This window comes from Pecten maximus, chromosome 4 (assembly GCF_902652985.1).
Source record: "Pecten maximus chromosome 4, xPecMax1.1, whole genome shotgun sequence".
In the NCBI taxonomy this organism is placed as follows: domain Eukaryota; kingdom Metazoa; phylum Mollusca; class Bivalvia; order Pectinida; family Pectinidae; genus Pecten; species Pecten maximus.
This window is the reverse complement of record NC_047018.1, coordinates 1,353,284-1,375,625: the sequence shown is the minus strand read 5'-3', so window position 1 is coordinate 1,375,625 and position 22,342 is coordinate 1,353,284. Positions and strand designations below refer to the sequence as shown.

Here is a 22,342-nt window from a genome sequence, read left to right as displayed (position 1 = left end):
GCAACCGTATCTGTAATGTGTGTAAAGATAATGTAATGTGTGAGAGTAGTAAGAGTCTTTGTTTTGTATCGTTGCAGGGTAAAAGATTTACTATAATAAATCACTGGTTCCAAGAAAAACTACATCGAGCTAGGTTATTATTTTCACCCATATTCCCCTCGGTTTCAGGTGACAGTCTACATCCTACTTGATACCGTGCATACAGGTGACAGTCTACATCCTACTTGATACCGTACGTACTTGGTACAGGTGACAGTCTACATCCTACTTGATACCGTACGTACTTAGTACAGGTGACAGTCTACATCCTACTTGATACCGTACGTACTTGGTACAGGTGACAGTCTACATCCTACTGGATACGGTACGTACTTGGTACAGGTGACAGTCTACATCCTACTTGATACCGTACGTACTTGGTACAGGTGACAGTCTACATCCTACTTGATACGGTACGTACTTGGTACAGGTGACAGTCTACATCCTACTTGATACCGTACATACTTGGTACAGGTGACAGTCTACATCCTACTTGATAACGTACGTACTTGGTACAGGTGACAGTCTACATCCTACTTGATACCGTACGTACTTGGTACAGGTGACAGTCTACATCCTACTTGATACCGTACGTACTTGGTACAGGTGACAGTCTACATCCTACTTGATACGGTACGTACTTGGTACAGGTGACAGTCTACATCCTACTTGATACCGTACGTACAGGTGACAGTCTACATCCTACTTGATACCGTACGTACTTGGTAGAGGTGACAGTCTACATCCTACTTGATACGGTACGTACTTGGTACAGGTGACAGTCTACATCCTACTTGATACCGTACGTACAGGTGACAGTCTACATCCTACTTGATACCGTACGTACTTGGTACAGGTGACAGTCTACATCCTACTTGATACCGTACGTACTTGAACAGGTGACAGTCTACATCCTACTTGATACGGTACGTACTTGGTACAGGTGACAGTCTACATCCTACTTGATACCGTACGTACAGGTGACAGTCTACATCCTACTTGATACCGTACGTACAGGTGACAGTCTACATCCTACTTGATACCGTACGTACTTGGTACAGGTGACAGTCTACATCCTACTTGATACCGTACATACAGGTGACAGTCTACATCCTACTTGATACCGTACGTACAGGTGACAGTCTACATCCTACTTGATACCGTACGTACTTGGTACAGGTGACAGTCTACATCCTACTTGATACCGTACATACAGGTGACAGTCTACATCCTACTTGATACCGTACGTACAGGTGACAGTCTACATCCTACTTTCTACATCCTACTTGATACCGTACGTACAGGTGACAGTCTACATCCTACTTGATACCGTACGTACTTGGTACAGGTGACAGTCTACATCCTACTTGATACCGTACGTACTTGGTACAGGTGACAGTCTACATCCTACTTGATACCGTACGTAATTGGTACAGGTGACAGTCTACATCCTACTTGATACCGTACGTACTTGGTACAGGTGACAGTCTACATCCTAATTGATAACGTACGTACTTGGTACAGGTGACAGTCTACATCCTACTTGATACGGTACGTACTTGGTACAGGTGACAGTCTACATCCTACTTGATAACGTACGTACTTGGTACAGGTGACAGTCTACATCCTACTTGATACGGTACGTACTTGGTACAGGTGACAGTCTACATCCTACTTGATACCGTACGTACTTGGTACAGGTGACAGTCTACATCCTACTTGATAACGTACGTACAGGTGACAGTCTACATCCTACTTGATACGGTACGTACTTGGTACAGGTGACAGTCTACATCCTACTTGATACCGTACGTACTGGTACAGGTGACAGTCTACATCCTACTTGATACGGTACGTACTTGGTACAGGTGACAGTCTACATCCTACTTGATACCGTAGTACTTGGTACAGGTGAAAGTCTACATCCTACTTGATACAGTACATACTTGGTACAGGTGACAGTCTACATCCTACTTGATACCGTACGTACTTGGTACTGGTGACAATCTACATCCTACTTGATACCGTACGTACAGGTGACAGTCTACATCCTACTTGATACCGTACGTACTTGATACAGGTGACAGTCTACATCCTACTTGATACCGTACGTACAGGTGACAGTCTACATCCTACTTGATACCGTACGTACAGGTGACAGTCTACATCCTACTTGATACCGTACGTACTTGATACAGGTGACAGTCTACATCCTACTTGATACTGTACGTACAAGTGACAGTCTACATCCTACTTGATACCGTACGTACAGGTGACAGTCTACATCCTACTTGATACCGTACGTACAGGTGACAGTCTACATCCTACTTGATACCGTACGTACAGGTGACAGTCTACATCCTACTTGATACCGTACGTACAGGTGACAGTCTACATCCTACTTGATACCGTACGTACTTGATACAGGTGACAGTCTACATCCTACTTGATACCGTACGTACAGGTGACAGTCTACATCCTACTTGATACCGTACGTACAGGTGACAGTCTACATCCTACTTGATACGGTACATACAGGTGACAGTCTACATCCTACTTGATACCGTACGTACTTGGTACAGGTGACAGTCTACATCCTACTTGATACCGTACATACAGGTGACAGTCTACATCCTACTTGATACCGTACGTACAGGTGACAGTCTACATCCTACTTGATACCGTACGTACAGGTGACAGTCTACATCCTACTTGATACCGTACGTACAGGTGACAGTCTACATCCTACTTGATACGGTACATACAGGTGACAGTCTACATCCTACTTGATACCGTACGTACAGGTGACAGTCTACATCCTACTTGATACGGTACGTACTTGGTACAGGTGACAGTCTACATCCTACTTGATACGGTACGTAATTGGTACAGGTGACAGTCTACATCCTACTTGATACGGTACGTAATTGGTACAGGTGACAGTCTACATCCTACTTGATACCGTACGTAATTGGTACAGGTGACAGTCTACATCCTACTTAATACCGTACGTAATTGGTACAGGTTGACGACAATCTATTTTTTGTATGATATGCCCTGTCCCGTATCACTTTCTTATACATGCACTATGAACCTAATAGTTTCTATCTCAATAAAAGGTTTATAAATAATTCAAACTTTTTAGTCAAAACTAAGGATCTTTGATATAGCCGGTGTTGAGTTGGAAAAAAAGGCCATGGTCAGTTTTTCGAATTTTGTCCTGGACTGGTGTACTGTTTTCACTCAAATTAATGTTACAATAGCAGCCCAGCTTTCGATATTATCACGTCACTCGCTATAAGTATAGCCCTTAAACGAGTTTATTTATAGAAATGTATTTTCCTAGTCGAGTCGAACTCTAGACTTTCCAATAATGTCAACAAAAGTAGGTATGGCCATCTGGAGGCAAAATGTATTTATGTGTACAATTTCATATTTTCCAGATATTTATTACCTGGAGATGACCACTTTTAATCCACGAAACTTTAAAAACTTTAAATCAAAAACCAAACTGATCGATGTATAAATATTTTTACTTCGGAATAGTTTGCTCATTTGATTAGTGTAAAGATTATTCATAAACCACATTTGCTGCTTGCTGTGTAATTAAGAAATAATTAACGATGATTCGTGTATTGTTGCAGGATATACAACGAGGACGATGATATTTTGCAGTTAAATTAATAACGAAGGCCGCAGGCCTGAGTTGTTAATTAAAATTGCAAAATATCCGAGTCCGAGTTGTATATCCTACAACAATACACGAGTCAAAGTTGATTATTTCTATTCCACCATGTACTGTTTAGTTCTGAGACCGACCTCTTTCTAATAGAAAAACAACAAAGAAACCCCAGGAAAACCTTATTAATTATTTCTTGAGTATTGCATTATTTGCTGATGAAATATACATTTCTTTTCAGGCACTACAGTTTTACGATCAAGAGCATCTATCATATGGCATTAATTTTGAAAATTTAAAAAAAAGAGATAGTGTGTGAATATTAGATATATATGAAATTGTAACAGCCGTGACTCCCGAGCGTGTGTTAATGACACGAGCGTGTATTATTGGCACGAGCGTGTATTATTGGAAAATAATACATGGTTTCAAACCAATCAAAACCGGCGTTGCATAGCAAACATGGTAGAATAGAGTGTTTAAAACGACCAGTGATCACAAAAACGTCAATGCCGATGGCGTCAACATTCGTTTGTTGTTATGACGGTGTAATACGGATACGTTGGTCTGATATAAGTTTTGAAGTCAGTTGAATAAAAACAGAGGAGACAAGTTCCCTGCATCCAAGAATTGTTTTATATTTTCCTCTCACCAGCCTGTCAGCAATGACTTACAACAATGTTATTTTACTGTAGTAAGAAGTTTTCACTTCACAGCCTCGATGTTAATTGGTGTTCCTCTAATGTCAGTTTAACTAGGTGAGCAGTGTCTTTGGCACATCCCCAGTGGAAGGTCACGCCGGACCCGCTGTGTCCGTAGTTGTGAATTACCTGAAATATATAGATACATGTATAGTTACTAACGGCTATAGAGAATGGAGTAACAGACGGGGGTATTCTTGTATAGAGTATCACGTGGAGACATATAGCACTGCTAGGTCTAGACATCACATAGCAAAATGTGAAAGCATAGGTCGTGTAAAGACATATAGCACTGCTATGTCTAGTCATCACCTAGCAAAATGTGAAAGCATAGGTCGTGTAGAGACATATAGCACTGCTAGGTCTAGACATCACATAGCGAAATGTGAAAGCATAGGTCGTGTAGAGACATATAGCACTGCTAGGTCTAGACATCACATAGCGAAATGTGAAAGCATAGGTAGTGTAGAGACATATAGCACTGCTAGGTCTAGACATCACATAGCGAAATGTGAAAGTATAGGTCGTGTAAAGACATATAGCACTGCTATGTCTAGTCATCACCTAGCGAAATGTGAAAGCATAGGTCGTGTAGAGACAAAGACAATGTCTTATTTATATTGTCACTTGTAACATTTCAAGTTTCATGAAAGCACGTGACGTAGGTATCATCATAAATAGCCCAAACGACCTATATTAGCAAATATCGGGGGTTGTTTTCTGTATAATATACTTCCTATCGGCGTACAATAAACCCTAAGACAGGGTGTAGTCTTCGTTTATAGGTATTTTCAACAGAACAGATATATACTTATCAGTCAAATTGAGACATCAAAACAAATTATGTACTTTGAAATTGAGCATCTGATGCAATAAATGGTCATGTAGCAAACTAATTGTTCTATCTATAAACACTATATTATTCATTGATCATTTGAATTGTTTTTTTTGTTGTTGTTTCTTTTTTTCTTTTTTTTTATGTTTATTATAGTTTGCTTTTGCATTTATTTATATTTGTCTCCAGACCAAAAAGATCTACCCCCTCATCGAAAACAAATCCTATCTCTTCACCAATATATACATGTACACCGTATTTTTTCCATCAACAGTGTGGATTGTTATGAGCATAAGTGATTCGACAATATTGATGCTTCCTAAATTGTTAATTAGGAGTTTAATCAAATGCCGACATTTTCTAACGACATTCACAATTCTTTAAAAGTGTCCTAGGGCTTATTACACTAGCGACATTTTACACGTGCGAATTCACTGAATAGCAGGCTGGTTATAATATTACATAAACTAGTACATAAATGATTATCTTGTTACTTACATATGCATGCTGCTTCAATAACAGGCTGGTTATAATATTACATAAACTAGTATATTAATGAATATCTTGTTACAAACAGATATATTGTGCTTCAATAACAGGCCCGTTATAATATAACATAAACTAGTATATTAATGAATATCTTGTTACAAACAGATATATTGTGCTTCAATAACAGGCCCGTTATAATATAACATAAACTAGTATATTAATGAATATCTTGTTACAAACAGATATATTGTGCTTCAATAACAGGCTGGTTATAATATAACATAAACTAGTATATTAATGAATATCTTGTTACAAACAGATATATTGTGCTTCAATAACAGGCTGGTTATAATATTACATAAACTAGTATATTAATGAATATCTTGTTACAAACAGATATATTGTGCTTCAATAACAGGCCCGTTATAATATAACATAAACTAGTATATTAATGAATATCTTGTTACAAACAGATATATTGTGCTTCAATAACAGGCCAGTTATAATATAACATAAACAAGGATATAAATGAGTTGACCTTTACATTGTTCACATACATATATATTGTGTTTCATTAACGTAGTGAGTAGTGTTATATACGTATGTTATAAATCACATCCGCGAACAGATTTTGAATTTGTTGATTCCGTGACGCAATTAAGCATAGAATGATTCTCATAGTTTATGTATATGTTATTGGTGTCCGGCATTACGATAAACAAACTAGCTTTAATGTCGTAGAATAAAAAAATGGCTTAAATGATGTCTTGAACATTGACTGTATTAAGTGTTAGTGGTTGGCTTTATTTAAAACTTAATTCTAAATGATTAACAGTATAGTTAGTTAGAATAACAGATTTATTTGCTTCTGTCGAATAATGTTGTCTTTTTTGTGCGTTACATTTTACGAATACAAAAGGAGAATTATGTCAGCGGCAGCAACACGTGCTTTCATTTTCTCAAATTACAAAAGAGAATAGATTACAGAGTTATTCCTCTTCTATTCATTACTGCATGATTTCATCACTCTTTACCAGTGCAAAGTTATATCACATTATATAATTGTTTCTAATTGGAAATAGCACTGTATCTATGGACACGACAAAAATCAGAACATATTTCCAGTTAATATGCTCCTGTTTTATAAAGAGACACTCGTAGTAAACACTCAGTGTAGAGTCGCTGTTAATACATAAACCATGGATTTAGATAAAGTAGGTAATAAATAGCCACATGGACTTTGGAATTTCAATGAAAATCAGCCTCTAATGAATCCCACGAATATGTATACATTGACCATTTTAATGTGTGGGAACTTCGATTATCAGAGAACGTTTTGGCATTAAATGTGAAAGATTCTCTATTTTCATTAAAAGCAAGTTGCTTCTTTTATTGTAAATTGTTACGTGTGGTGGTGTTTTGGAACGAGTAGATATTGAAGTACTGTTGAAATATGAAACTAAGTCAGAAGTTCATATAATAGTACCGTTTTCTTCCTGGGCTTTTCTTCGGCCTCCAAACGCACACGGGGCCTCGACGGTCGTAAACCAACCCAGTCATGTGACTGTTTAGCAGTCTGTAAATAAAAAGAAGAAAATCATTTTCATTAAAACCTGTACATACTCGGTCGATATTGGTTGCCTGAGTTCCGTAAATCAGCATACTGAAAGAAACAAAGTGAGACGAGATTGATATTGGTTATCTTCGTCCCATAAATCATCACATCAAAGGAAGCAAAGTTGGCCGATATTGATATTGGTTATTTGAGCTCCATAAATTATCATATCGCTAGAAGCAAGGTACCATAATTGTATAATATTGGTAAATCTAAAAACGCTTATTCTGTATACAACAACCTACAGAAAAAGACGAGGTTCTGTTTTACTGTTATACGCAGAGCATGGTTCAAACAGAATGATGAAGGCGATTTCTCTGATGAAATACGAGTTAGGCCTCATAGTACAACAGTAAATAGGTAAATGCACCTTGGTAAAGGTAGCTGAAAATCTCTCTTATAAATATGGTTTTGCTCGGTTTGGAATTATCTTACGGGCCATCGCCAAACTGTATACGGTAATATATGCCACATACATGTATGGGGATAAATGTTATAAAACTGCATTATTCAGGTATTACCACCATTTAGGACTCGCCAGAGATGCTACGGGCAAACGCGGGAAATTGAGAATGGCAGTTTGGAAAAACATAGGTCTTTATGCCGAAGAAATTGATGAATCTTGGATATCTGATAGTTTAAAAAGAATGCATTTCCAAAACTATTCACAATACACAATTCCATAGGAAAAGTTATTCCAAAAATGAAAATTTAAAAACGTTGCATTACAAAAGTTTGTTTTTTCATTTATTTTACACCAATTACTTTATTATTTTTGTAAGAAACATTCACGATGGGTTTTACGTAGGATGAAATTGGAATACACGGCGAAAACCCTGGTTTTAGAGCAGGTAACGCCCAGAGCTGTTCGGTTCTGATCGAAGAATTGAACCGGGGTCACCTGGATGAAAGGCGAGTGTGGGTCCACTGTGCCACTCCACCACAAACCGATCAAAGCTTGTTATGACTTACGTACCCGGAGACTTGGCACGTGATCCCACTGTGCCACTCTACCACAAACCGATCAAAGGTTGTTATGACTAACGTACCCGGAGACTTGGCACGAGTCTGCATACATCCTCCATTATCCTCTGTTTATCGTTTCCATCCGTGTTAGTATTCCAGTTGTTAAGCTGACCAGTACCACCAATGGTGACGGTATTAGGTCTAAAATTTTAAAATCAATTTACAGGCAATAAACTTACAGAAATACACGTAACAATTCACAGAGGTATCAAACGACAATACAAACAGCATTCTACTTTTTCTGGAATATTTCTCTTTCACTGTAATCATATGTAGCAATCATAGTGTTAAAAACCCTTTAAATCCAGCATTTTAATGAAAAGTAAACATATTTCGAATGCTGTAACAGTCAACAGTTACAAAACAATTTACTTCTGTTGGTAGAATGATGACTACTAATTTTTAATTGATATTATGTCATTTAAATACTGTATATCACTTATATTTCGCGAGTACTTAATTTCGCGAACTCACATTATTCGACTTATTCACGAATACATAATTTCGCGAATTATGATCTCAAAATGACCTTAAATTCGCGAATGACGTTAACAGGTCGGCGATATTTCCATGTTGGCAGCCATTTTGTTTATGAGAGTCATGTGACGGTACAAGAAAAGTCATGTGATATCGATGTCTGTCTATACTGAATTGTATGTGCCGTACCTGTATACGTATGTACGATTCCACAGAGATAACATCATAATTTTAACGTCCAGTGCAATGTCCTTCAATTTTTGTACATAGAAATCATTCGAAATTTGTTTGACCCTATATACAAAAATTATATTAATGGCGGATAATGTTGCATTCTTTGTACTTCGCGTGAGTTATTGAATGAATTAAATACGGTATATACTATTATTAAAAACTTACCCCGGAAGTATGTATATCTCCCTGTGTTCGTCTGTAGGGTCTGGATTTATGTAAAAGTGTTTAACCCAAGGAGCATACACCTGCAAATAAAAATATTTTTTTTATTAAAAGATTTTACACAGAAATTCATATCAATACACAAAAGTGCCTCTAGGTTAGTTACTTCATGTACGTTAGTAGAAGGAACGAAACTTCAACACATATTACAACTGGCAAAGAAAACAATGTTATCATTGAATAAAAACTGATTACATGTACTTGTTTATTTTACTATACGCTATTGTTTCCTCCAAATGAACCTTACACGAAAAACAACATAAACAGAACGTACACGAAAAACAACATAAACAGAACGTACACGAAAGACAACATAAATAGAACCTTAGAGGAAAGACAACATAAATAGAACGTTACAAGAAAGACAACATAAACAGAACGTTACACGAAAGACAACATAAATAGAACCTTACAAGAAAGACAACATAAATAGAACCTTAGAGGAAAGACAACATAAACAGAACGTTACACGAAAGACAACATAAATAGAACTTTAAAGGAAAGACAACATAAATAGAACTTTAGAGGAAAGACAACATAAACAGAACGTTACACGAAAGACAACATAAATAGAACAGTACACGAAAGACAACATAAATAGGCAGTTTCTATAAAAATATTACGAAGAAGATCGAAAGAAGGGATGAGATACAAATCCTTGATTTATTCGATGCCTATCACGGTTACGTAATGGGAACTTATGCCCTATAAACTTGTGTATACCCAAGTAGTCAGTGTTTTAATGACAACATGTCGTCATTGTATCTGAAAGTGAAATTGAATACGATGTACTCTATTACCTTATTTGCAAACAAAAGCAATCAGGAGAATAGAAGGGCACCGGGAGATTCATTCGGCTAGAGCATCAGCGAACTTAATATGCATGTGTTGTCAAAATGGAATTCAACAATTCTTTCTATCTTAATATTCGAAATATATCATCTTGATATGCCAATCATATGTACATGGATACAAACCTTTGTTACTTGCCCTCGGATTGGACGGAGTTGGGAATCATTACACAACCAGTTGGCATCCATTCCAGTGCAGTTCACCACCACATCATATTCCTGTGTTAGCTGAGGATACCAGTAACAATAGCTTATATTTCATCGAGATCCAAAGAAGAATCAGATAGGACTTTTTCACCATTGTAAACTGGTAAGAGCTACGATACGTTTTTAATAGATAACCTTAAATGATAAATGCTAATTACATTCGACACATTGTATGTTTGACGTGTGTTTAATTATCAAATGTCACCTTTATAAACCTGACGTTAATATCGTATATAACAGTAAGTATATATCGTTAATGAAATAGTAACTGGCCGAGTCTATGTTAATTCAAGAACAATATAACAAGAACGAAATATCACAAATATCAGTAGCATGATCATTTTATATTTATATATACATATAAAATTCGTATACCCTTACCTCATCCAGGTTTTGGACTCTTTTCTTCTTTATTCTCCCATGTTTATCAAGTATTCTAAAACGAAGTTTAATTGCATACAATGAATATATCTATGTTACATATTTCATATTCTCATTTATTAGTATTTATATATTCAGATTTTTCCCCTTTTTTAATTTTTTAAAGAAGCTATTTTTTTTTTTTTTTTTTTTTGTAGAAAAAACACGCAAGAAATGAACAATAGTATTTTTCGCTTACTTCGACGAGGTATGAAAATAAACATAATAGAACATATCCTATATGTTAGATCATTTAACACAATTACAATGCCAAAAATATGTATTGTTTGTAAACTGCAATGTTTACAAAGGAAGAAATGAAATATGATCAAAAGAAAAGTCAGAATATAACTGAAATAAGACGAAAAACATAATCTCATAACTTCGAAGAATCATTTTTATTTCAAACTTTTGGTAAAACCGCCAAAGATTTCTACCATCATAAATATTCTACCGTCATCAATGTAGGTTTAACAGTAATACATTTAATAAGTCAGAATGTGTTTCAGTATCTATACCACACGTAGCGTGAAATAGTACTGCAGGAAAGGAAGCAGTATGATAGAGTTCGTTACCGTTTCGTCAGCCATGGAAGGTAGGATTTTACATCCATTATAATTGTCGTGAAGAAGTAGCCATCACTGAAAAGAATCACCAAATGTCAATGCATAAACATCTCTACAATACTTCTTAATTGAACCGAAAAGCATGTAAATGTTATGTAATGATGAATAACCAATGTTATGAAGGTTTTTATCAAAAATCAAAAAGTTGCTCCATGCTTAATTAGTTAATTTTTAAATAAAAATATTTACATTCAGTCTGCTAAAAGGCTTTGGTGAAAATTGTATTAACTTTTCATAACAACATTAGCCTCATCACAGTGTGTAGTAAAATTGGAGACCAAGTTAGTACTCTCCGCCGTCGGATTTTCTCTTCTTCTCGTATTCTTTTGAATTAACGCGATCCATGTAACATTTACATTTTAAAATTAAAATTGATGTCGCTACGGTCCTCGAAATGTTCAATACATAATAAGCACCCCAAAACATTTCGCAGAATAAATATTGTAGATGCAATTACATTTTGTTTGTGCTGCTGTTGTGACGACTGACACTTTCCCGCGAAAACGGCTGTTATCTCGATGACGTCACTCCCAAAAGAGTATGAAAAGAACCACGATTTTTTAATTGTGTGATTTAACAGATAAAATAAAAAATAATCATCACGTGATTCCTACAATATGTGCAGAAGCCAATATTATTTGACCTCATATATTGAAAAAATAAATTTTATTTCCTAAACATAGTAATAGAATTGCTTAAAACTGACCGGGCATCTGGACTTATCTTAACTTCCTCTGGAGTCAGTTTTCGGAAACCCATTACTTGGTTCTTCCATGGAGGTTCCTTGAAACATAAGGGAATAGAACAAATATTACGCTTGTTGAATATAAGTTCTTATTGGAATTTCTAGTACCACATTTCAACTTTTGTAATTAGTTATCATTGTTTCTTTAAATGATAGTAGCTGGTTTAAAAGTTGAATGTGTATCAAAATTTACTTGTGTGATGGTCTAAATATTTGTCATTAAAATGACGCGTCATTAAAACAAAATATGGTTGTTATATGCTCATTGGTGTTTATATAGTTGTAATGCTTAACTGGTGCATGTTAATTGTATCTGTAAACAGGTAAAATACCGTACCTTTGTATTGTAGTACACGCATGCATCAATACTTTTACATCTTAGTAGTGTATTTTACTACACTGGTATCATAAATAATCTTATACTGTAATAAAATGTGTATTGTATTTAACGTACATAGGTACATAGAAGTTGTATTGGACTTTGTTCATACCTCGACTTTATGTGCGGAATCCCTAACAAAGTAGTAACCCGACACGAACTGTATCCCTGTCTCACCGGCTAGTTCAGAATGACCAAGTCCTTTAAGATAGTCATACGTTTCTCCAGACCATCGCCTACAAACATCAAAGACAAGTTCTACGTGAACGTGATTTTCTTTTCAAGCCTTTTTCTGATATTGGATACAGCAACTGCTCATTAAGAAATCTTTTTAGATATGTCTAGTTATATCAAATCAATAGTCCGCTGAATCTTGTACATTCAGCGTTCCTCTATTCATTTACATGTATTAAGCATTTATAAATCCAAATGCATTTCAGTATGAAGATCTTCATTTATGTCTTAACTAATAGGGGAGTTATGTAAAATGTAACATTTGGAATCTTTGAAATTCAACTTTTCATCTTACAAATCTTTCTTGGGCTCTTTGAAAAGTCTTGACATAATCGAAAACTCGAGATCTGGTTAAAGGCATTCAAATTTCCAATCGCCGAGCCGAATTAGAAGTCGAAAGATAGATCTAAATTTGAAAGAGAAACTAGTTTTTGAAGAACTACATCTGAAAAGGAAATACTCTTGGGGGAGGTACTGGATCTGAAAGAGAGGCAACATTTGAAAGAGGAACAACGTTTGGAAAAAGAAACTACATTAACATCGACGTAAGTCAGTGTTATCGTTAGGAATCCGCAATATTCCTTGTATCGCAAAATAATAGCAAGGTTGCGTGTACAGAGATTTCAATTTTTTCGATGTCAAGACAACAAAGGAAATAGTTTTAGAGAAATACTGTCTGTTTTCACATTGTTTTTTTCCCCAAATAAACCATAAGAAGTAGAAGCCTGTAAACAAGGTGGGACGGGAGGATGATAGATGATATTTTAAAAGTATAGAATTAATTTTTTAAAAATATAATAATAACAACTTAAATGTATTTAGTAATAAATTGTCTTGTTTCGGAGAGATATCTACAAATCTTGGATATAAAATAAATGCAGGTTTACATGACGTTTTCATCTGATGTATCCACAAGGTAGGGCATCCAGAGGCCAGCACAGCCATCCGACAGTGTGTGTGGGGTAAATGTATCTGCCACTACTGTGACGTCAGCATCTGGGACAAGTTCCTGGATATACACGGCAGACGACAGCCCTACCACACCGGCACCCAGAACACATACACGCCGAGGCATCTGTATAGAACATAAAACATAACAATCAAACTTATCATTATCAAATATACATTTATCGTTCTTCTAGGAAAGCATTAAGTACTGCAAAGATGGAAAAGTTGCAGTTCTGAACATGCAATTTTTTTTATTTTTTTTTTTTTTTTATAAAGTTATGTTTATTTTTCAGAAATGTCCGTTTTACCCGACTATGAATAACCTGATCACACAAGAAAAGGGAATAAATGAACTTATCCAGCAAAGTTCCACCACTTGGACATCGAAAATGGGCGGAATAGGATATACGTACTTTTTTTTTTTTTTTTTTAGGTTCAAAAAATTTTAGTCAAAAAAAGACAACATTTTACAAAAAAATTATCCACACGCAGGAGGAGACTCATTCGCCATACACTATCAAAACACACTTACACATCATTATATTTGTTATTATTTTTCTTCAATACTAATTATATTTTACCAGTAATATAAATAAAAAGATTTCCGGATATCTGTTTTCTCTACTAGATTGTAATATTATTCCGAGTCAAAAAAGTGTTTGAAGGATTCTAATCTGCGTTAGTAGGAGGTAACATGCAATTATATTAAGGGTCATCTATATAGCAGAATAATGATTTTTTTTTCAAACACGAACAAATATCTAACATTTTGCACAAAAGTAGTCATATAATATAATATGAATGAAGGCAAAGCCTTAGAAGAGCGCAGCTATGACAGTAATCACCCACCGTAACATGTAGACTATCACATTTTCAGATTTTAGACTTTTTTTGGGGGGGGGGGGGGGGGTGTTAATTTAAAAGAATGACACACAAAAAAATGCTACAAACTAGGCCAAAATATAATAGGTGATTATACACCCCTTTTTAAAAAATCTAAATCTAAACATGTAAACACATTGTAACATAAACTATGTATTACATCTAAACATCTATACATGAAAGTATATATGAAAATTCCTTAGACAATATGTCTACAGAAAATTGAAATCCCATAGCCCAAGTCATTTTTCCATAGACCCATTTTGTAAACATATTGTTGAAAGTAGCATAACTGTCACGCAAACGCTTGCATCATCCAGTAATAACACGCTATTATGGGTTAAAAAAAAACTCTATTTTAAGCTCTGATTTCATATCATTTGTCAGAAAATATTGGAATGTTGTTTACATGAATTGTAATGTATGTCAGGACTCAAACTTTTCATAGCCATTTGGGCCAACACTAAACATGTTTATATAGACCGACCAGGTTTTCTATAGCCTCTGGCCATCGGACCACCTTTACTTTCGAACACTAACAGAAATAAGACAGAATTGTTTATTGCTTGTATGTGAATTTCATTGTCTTTACTTTGCATTGTTGGATTCCAAATGATCGTGCACTTAATAATGGCACCAGTATTCTACTGCCATATTTCTTTGCTACTAACAACGTAAAAGGGCAGACGATACAACAATATTTTCATGATATATATAACAGGAAAGCGAATTTAGTGCCTCCACAAGGGGTTAAACCCGCGACCCTTACTGCTCCGTCGCTCTACCGACTGACTTAATGGAAATTCCCCCACCTGAAATCACTATGTACACTATTTACAATTAAAACCTGCCTCACTATTCCTCACTTTTCAAACGTGTTCGCCCCGAACACACATTAACCCAGGTTTTATCCCCAACGAAGCCTCTCATTTTCATATACATTGTAGCTTGCACTTGGAGTGGTCAACCGATGTAACAGAAAAGCAAGTAGTGTGCCTCCACCGTCATCGAACCGCGACCCCAGGCTTTACTGTTACTGGACAGCCGCTTTACAGACTGAGCTAAAGCGAACTAGCGCGAAGCTAGAAGGCAACCGTATCACTATATAAACTAGTTACAATAAAACTTGCGACGTATACTTGTATTCTTTTATTTTGTGCATGTGTTGGGTTTTGTTTTTGTTTTTAGGTTAAAGCATGGACATATATAAGTATGTATATCTAGTCCGTGGTTGAAGTAACAAGAAGCAAAATCACTCACTTAGACTATTATTTGAGATATATTATAAACATGTATGGGTTTTTTAATCTGAAGGTGAGTGCATATTGGATAAGTAATAAAAAAAGGGCTTCATTTTCCACATAAAGAAACAAATTACAAAGTCTGTTTTCTCCTGTGAATGTTTAGTATACTTAACGTCCTCACTGTATACTAAAACAATGAGAACTATAATGTGGAAGTTTGTAATTGAACATCACATAGATTTTGGAAAGTTAGACTAATACAAACAGAATGGAATCTCCTCATTCACACACATGTTTTGATACGCACTGTACAATGATAACTTATACTATCTTTTTCATGATGCCTTGTTAATCATAATATCCAGTCATTTAAGTTCAAGGTGTAAATTTAAAGAGATCGACACAGTCAGATTTTTTAAATTATGAACTGTATTTTATTATTTAAATACAAGTTTTGATAAAATTGTATGACAAAAAAAATTGCAGCAACTACTGCAGTTAATACAGTCTATACCCACTAAGAAAATACAGAAGATATTGAATTGTTTCCTGTAAAATATCGCATATTTCAGACATCTGGAAAACGAAAAACTCTTAAAATATATGCGCTGAGAAAGCGCGGGAATCCGTGGCATAATCTTTGACGTTGAATTCTTATGACGTCACGCTTGACGACAATACAGCACCATTCTGAATGGGGTGTTCCACTGGGTAATATTTCAGGGTTTTCGGTTGTAACTTAGAAAGTTGAGCTTATAATGCTGTTGTCTAATGATAATACAATTAAAAACAGTTCTATATCATGAACATATGAAGCAAAATAACCTCTTATTCTACTCTCGCATCCAATATTGATCAGCACCGAAACTGGGAAGGTTCCGATTTAGGTAACCAAAGAAATCATGAACTCAAGCCAATCAAATTTGCCAGACAAAAGAAAAATAGAAATGGTAACTTTTAAATGAATCAGGCCTTTGACATGGGTTGTGTGAATATTTCAAGAATTAAGTGATTTGAACTATATTTCAGTTATTTGTTTCCACGAGAGAGAAATCATTCAGATCTCGTCGTGTAGGGAACGAGATTTCAAACATGGCTGCCTCTACTGGAGGCGCGCGACTTTTCCCGCGGGACACGATTTCAAAGTTGAAGGGGTATATAGAATTGATTGGATATATAGCTTATACACGTGTTGTCTTAAAGAGAGCTTCGCTCTTATCTAAATGTTTGTTTGGACATGTAGTGTATTGAAATCACAAATAATTTGATGTAGTTGCTAATAATTTCTTCTATAGAGTTACTTTGTGGTAAGGTGGGATAATTCTAAGTCACAAAAATAACAAAATCTGCAAAATAGCCCAGCTGTCATGCTCACAAGTGTCTATAACACAGGGTAGGAGCATTTGTTTGATCGGATTTGACTTTATGTAGGTATAAACACTTATTTTGTTTTGAAATGCAAATGGCGGCTGTGAATGATATAACAAAAATATGGCATAAAGAGAGCTATTTCAGTTATTAAAAATGCGCCTATATCATACTTTTAAGACATCTGATTATAGTAAGAATGATATTTTAAGACAACTTGTCAAATTGGTGAGTTTTGGACCTTTTCAAAAATATATATCTTTTACCCTTAACTCAACGGATGAACATTTTCCCCTAAAACACAGTCTTCCTGCCATATCTAGAGTTTTTTGTAGTATCTAATAAGAGCATTTTTGATGTTTGAAATACCTTTTTATATGCCATAATTGTGTGATATTAACAACCGCATTCAAAGGTCAAAATAAAATCAGTGTTAATACATATCATAAAGCCATATCTAGACAAACTAATGCTCCTATTTTGTGTTTTAGAGTCTTGTGAGCAAAACAACATGATTTTTTTTGCGCAATAAATGCGATACAAATGAGTTAATTATGTCCCCCCTGAAACATGCATTTTTCTCATGTTTTGTTGAAATTTACAAACAACTGAACAAATTAAATGTCAACAGCAAGGCCCACAATTTGACATGATACACACTAAAAGCTCATCATTTTACTTCTGTTAAATAGCACCCTAGTAAGGATTTATAGCCTTGTAAAATATCACTTTTTCGGTTGGATTTGCTGGTTAGATGCATATATTTTCCAAGGCATTATGATCTAAATCAGGTAACGTAACTTGCCTTTTAATTTCAAAGCAATGCCATGACATGGTTACGCTGTAAGGAATGCTATACCTAGTCTAAGACTGTCAAGGAATCCATTGAAACTCATCATCCGTATGGTTTTAAGATCATCAGTTTAAACATGACTTTAGTCATGAATACCGTGAATGTCGAAAAAAGAACATACATTTGCATATTGAAATTGTTTCGGAATACTTATATCAAAATTGAATACTTTGGACGTACCATATATCGGGCGATATTCATTACTCTCGATATGGTAAAGATCAAAGCACAGCAACATGGAAGACAAAGTTACCGACTTCGCTAAAAACGATATCATGGATCCATAGAAAAGTCATTATGAAACCAGACAAACATCTAACAAAGATCCTCTCAAGATTTCTCTTAACATATAGTAATGATGCAGAGAAATGATGTGTATCGAGAGTCGAACCCGGTGTTATCTAGGATGATTCAAAACTGTCGTTGCAGAAACAAACTGTGTAGCTATAAATATATAACATCTACGTATTAAAAATATCTTATTTGTAACAGATCTAAATATCAAACAAAACTCAGTTCCAGCATATGCGTAGATACTTCTGCTTCGTATTTAAAGAGGAAAAACTATCAGTCCCCTATTCTTACTATAATAACCAGAACCAGACGTCTATGGTTCTAGTCATGTAGCTTAATATTGACACACACCAGGTATGTGAAGATATGCGGACTTGATCAAACAGTTGTAAATCTATTTAGACCAACACTCCAGACAGGGGGCTGAAATCTACCTGCCAGATACGGGGCATCCCTGTTAAATTACTCAATACCACAGAATAATTTATGTAACTTTGTTTACCCGTGAATCGCCCCGATTGGATAAGTATGTCGTGCAGACGACACATGTGTAGTTTTTAAAGAGCACCATTGGTGTGCCAATTCTAGTTAAATGCAGATAAGATACCATTATTAGTGTCTGTGTCATTGCAACGCATGTGTGCAACAAATAGGTCAAAAAATAGATCTGACAAAACCAAGGTCATTACTTACCATGTAGATAACAGAGTAACGCAGTCTGCATATCTATTCAAGAAACGGTACCTCGGTACCGTATAGTGTCATATATATAATAAATTTATATAAGTCTACACTTTGGTACCGTATGGTGTCATATATATAATAAATTTATATAAGTCTACACTTTGGTACCGTATAGTGTCATATATATAATAAATTTATATAAGTCTACACTTTGGTACCGTATGGTGTCATATATATATTAAATTTATATAAGTCTACACTTTGGTACCGTATGGTGTCATATATATAATAAATGTATGTTACGTTTTACTTTAATACCGTATGGTGTCATATATCTATATAATAGATTTATGTAGGTCGATCTAAACTAGATTTATATTAGGCTACACTTTGGTACCGTATGGTGTCATATATATAATAGATTTATATAGGTCTACACTTGGGAACCGTATTGTTTCCTAAAGAACAAGGAAATGGTGTATGATTATATATTTGTTTGTTATTTATAGGTATATATACTACTCTAGTCATACTCGGTTTAACGACTGCTACTTTCATTTCCACACGTGTACACCTGTTTACACATGCTAGGTATTTAAAATCAATGTCAGTGGCCTTTGAATGTCTGTGAGGACAAGTTTGAATGTTAGTGTTATCGTCTTTAACTAATGAAGATATGTCTGTATCATAGACTAGGTAGCGACTCTCATAAGAATACAGAGTATACTTACCATCTGAGCTCAGTGTTTCTCTGTAAACGTGGACGTGATACACTGCACTACATATAGCTGCACTGGCCTGACAACACAAGCATGGCTTTACACACATACGGATCTATAATGTGTATTACACACACGAGGATCTGTAATATGTAAATACGTCCATGTGATTACACAGCTACCTACAATGTCGGTTGTTTACATCATTTTCATTCCAGTAGGAGAAACATTGCCTGCTTCTTTCGTTTCCAGTGAGTTCAATGAATGAGAGAACATGTTCATAGTGCAGGTCTTCTTACGTCTGGCTGCGGCTGATGAAACCGTTATGGCTGGTGGAAATCCCCTTCCACATCTCATTTATGACAGAGAGGGAAACGCATGCCTCTCCAGCATGGCTTCCGCCGAAGGAAATCGAGACTCAACAAAATATGATTTTTTCTTAATATTATATTTATTTATTTATTCTAAAACATAGCATATCCAGAAACATATAGTGCTGTATTAGTGGAAACTCAGATGAATAAGTATATAACAAGAGGCCAAGGGCCTCGTAGCTCTCTGGACGTTGATACAGTAACGTGCCAATTTTAGTCTTTTTTTTCTTTTTTTTTTTAATTTTGCTATATATTCTTTGTGTTTTTAACTTTTTCAATGAATTTTCCTGACTTTGTGTATTGATCGTTTTAAATGAAATTTTGTACTCTTATAGAGAATTGTTTCCTGTTTCATCTCATAATATTTTCACTGTTTTCCGATGTATATGACTAGAGAAATCATATATTTTTTTATACAATACCTAATTTTTTGAACGCCATTTTGACGTTATTTTAGTAACGTCATATAGAGAAATGGCGTCACACGGAAATTATCAGTGTAGACAATTCTGTATTGCTCCATAAATACTCAACGGAAAAATAAATTAATATTATGATAAGAAACTATGGACATTTCTTCATAACATGACGAAATATTGTCAAAATCCGTTCACATAGTAATGTTTCATATCAGTGTGTTTGCCAGGGACGTATACGTATACCTCGCGAGACACTCTGTACACTGTAGCAGACGACATAATGTGTATAAAGTAACACGCATAGCAGCATTTTTTTTGCAGCGGCACAGGGATACGTGTGTTGCAGCACATTACTATATACACATTACAGTGGGTTGATATAGGAACTTTGCCTCATAACTCGTCAGAATAACGTTCGGCATGTCCCTGTGACACCGAATATGTCCAAAATGACACCGTAAATTGACGATTACTCGAAAATGAAAACAATTAACAACTCAAATTTCTTATCAAATCTAGTTCGTGTCGACCCCAATCATGTGTCTTGAAATCCATTCTGACAGTCCCACTGTTTCTGATATCCTCTGTCCACAAAATTTTAATAATTCTACTTCCGGCAAAAACATGAGAATGACTGCGTAAGCTCTCCTGGACTCCGTCCAGAGAGCTAACAAGAGGCCAAGGGCCTCGTAGCTCTCTGGACGTTGATTAGAAATCCAGCTTGTTTGTATATACAGTTCCTTGCGAATTTCAGTCTTATTTTTTTTTTATTTTGCTATATATTCTCTGTATTTTCAACTTTTTCAATGAATTTTCCTGACTTTGTGTATTGATCGTTTCAAATGAAATTTTGAGAATTGTTTCCTGTTTCATCTCATAATATTTTCACTGTTTTCCGATGTATATGACTAGAGAAATGTTATTCATTTATTAGTCACCAAAGGTCACATGTCAAATTGGTCATCAATATAGTACCAATGCGACATACTTTCAGCTTGCACATTATCACTACATAATACAAATCATCAATATATATGCATATGACTATAATCAATTAGAAACCTATATTCTCTCCAAATTTGATTTAAATTATCACAAGTTTTCTGATATTTACCATATTTACACATGGTACATTTTATACCCAAAACACATTTGTCAACAGTTACATGTATTAGTGATTTAAAGCTATACACTGGGTAACAGGACATATTTCAAATACTAAGTAATAGCTCTGGTTTGGTTTGGTTTGGTTTATTTTGTTTAACGTCCTATTAACATCTAAGGTCATTTAAGGACGGCCTCCCGTGCGTGCGACATGTATGAGTGTGGTGAGTGCATATGTGTGTTTTGGGAGGCTGCGGTGTGTTCGTGTCAAGTCTCCTTGTGATAGGCCGGAACTTTTGCCGATTTAAAGATAGGGCCCCATTCCCATGCTTTCAAGAAATTAAGTTATTATTATGAGAGAAGATAAACAATTGGAACTACTAAGAATACATAGTAATATTCCATATCAGTGTTTGCCAGGGACGTATACACATATACTTCGCGAGACACCCTGTACACTGTAGCAGACGACATAATGTATATAATGTAACACGCATAGCAGCAAATTTTTGCAGCGTCACAGGGATACGTGTGTTGCAGCACATTGTTATATACACATTACAGTGGGTTGATATAGGAACTTTGCTTCATAACTCCTCAGAATAACGTTCGGCATGTCCCTGTGACACCGAGAATGTCCTAAATGACACCGTTAATTGACGATTACTCAAAAA

The 22,342-nt window shown here is 35.4% G+C and overlaps 1 protein-coding gene across 1 annotated transcript; it reads right to left on the bottom strand.

Annotated features, from left to right (window-relative positions):
- Positions 1 to 3,551: 3,551 nt before the first annotated feature.
- Positions 3,552 to 20,146, bottom strand: LOC117324933 (D-amino-acid oxidase-like). The gene is made up of 11 exons (XM_033880774.1): positions 19,784 to 20,146; positions 13,667 to 13,854; positions 12,658 to 12,781; positions 12,128 to 12,204; positions 11,371 to 11,436; positions 10,757 to 10,811; positions 10,295 to 10,396; positions 9,261 to 9,340; positions 8,408 to 8,525; positions 7,230 to 7,319; positions 3,552 to 4,548 (listed from the first exon to the last, which is right to left on the bottom strand). Exons 1-11 carry the CDS (start codon positions 19,784 to 19,786, stop codon positions 4,429 to 4,431), a joined length of 1,023 nt encoding a protein of 340 aa, XP_033736665.1. The 5' UTR covers positions 19,787 to 20,146; the 3' UTR covers positions 3,552 to 4,428.
- Between the last annotated feature and the right edge of the window lie 2,196 nt (positions 20,147 to 22,342).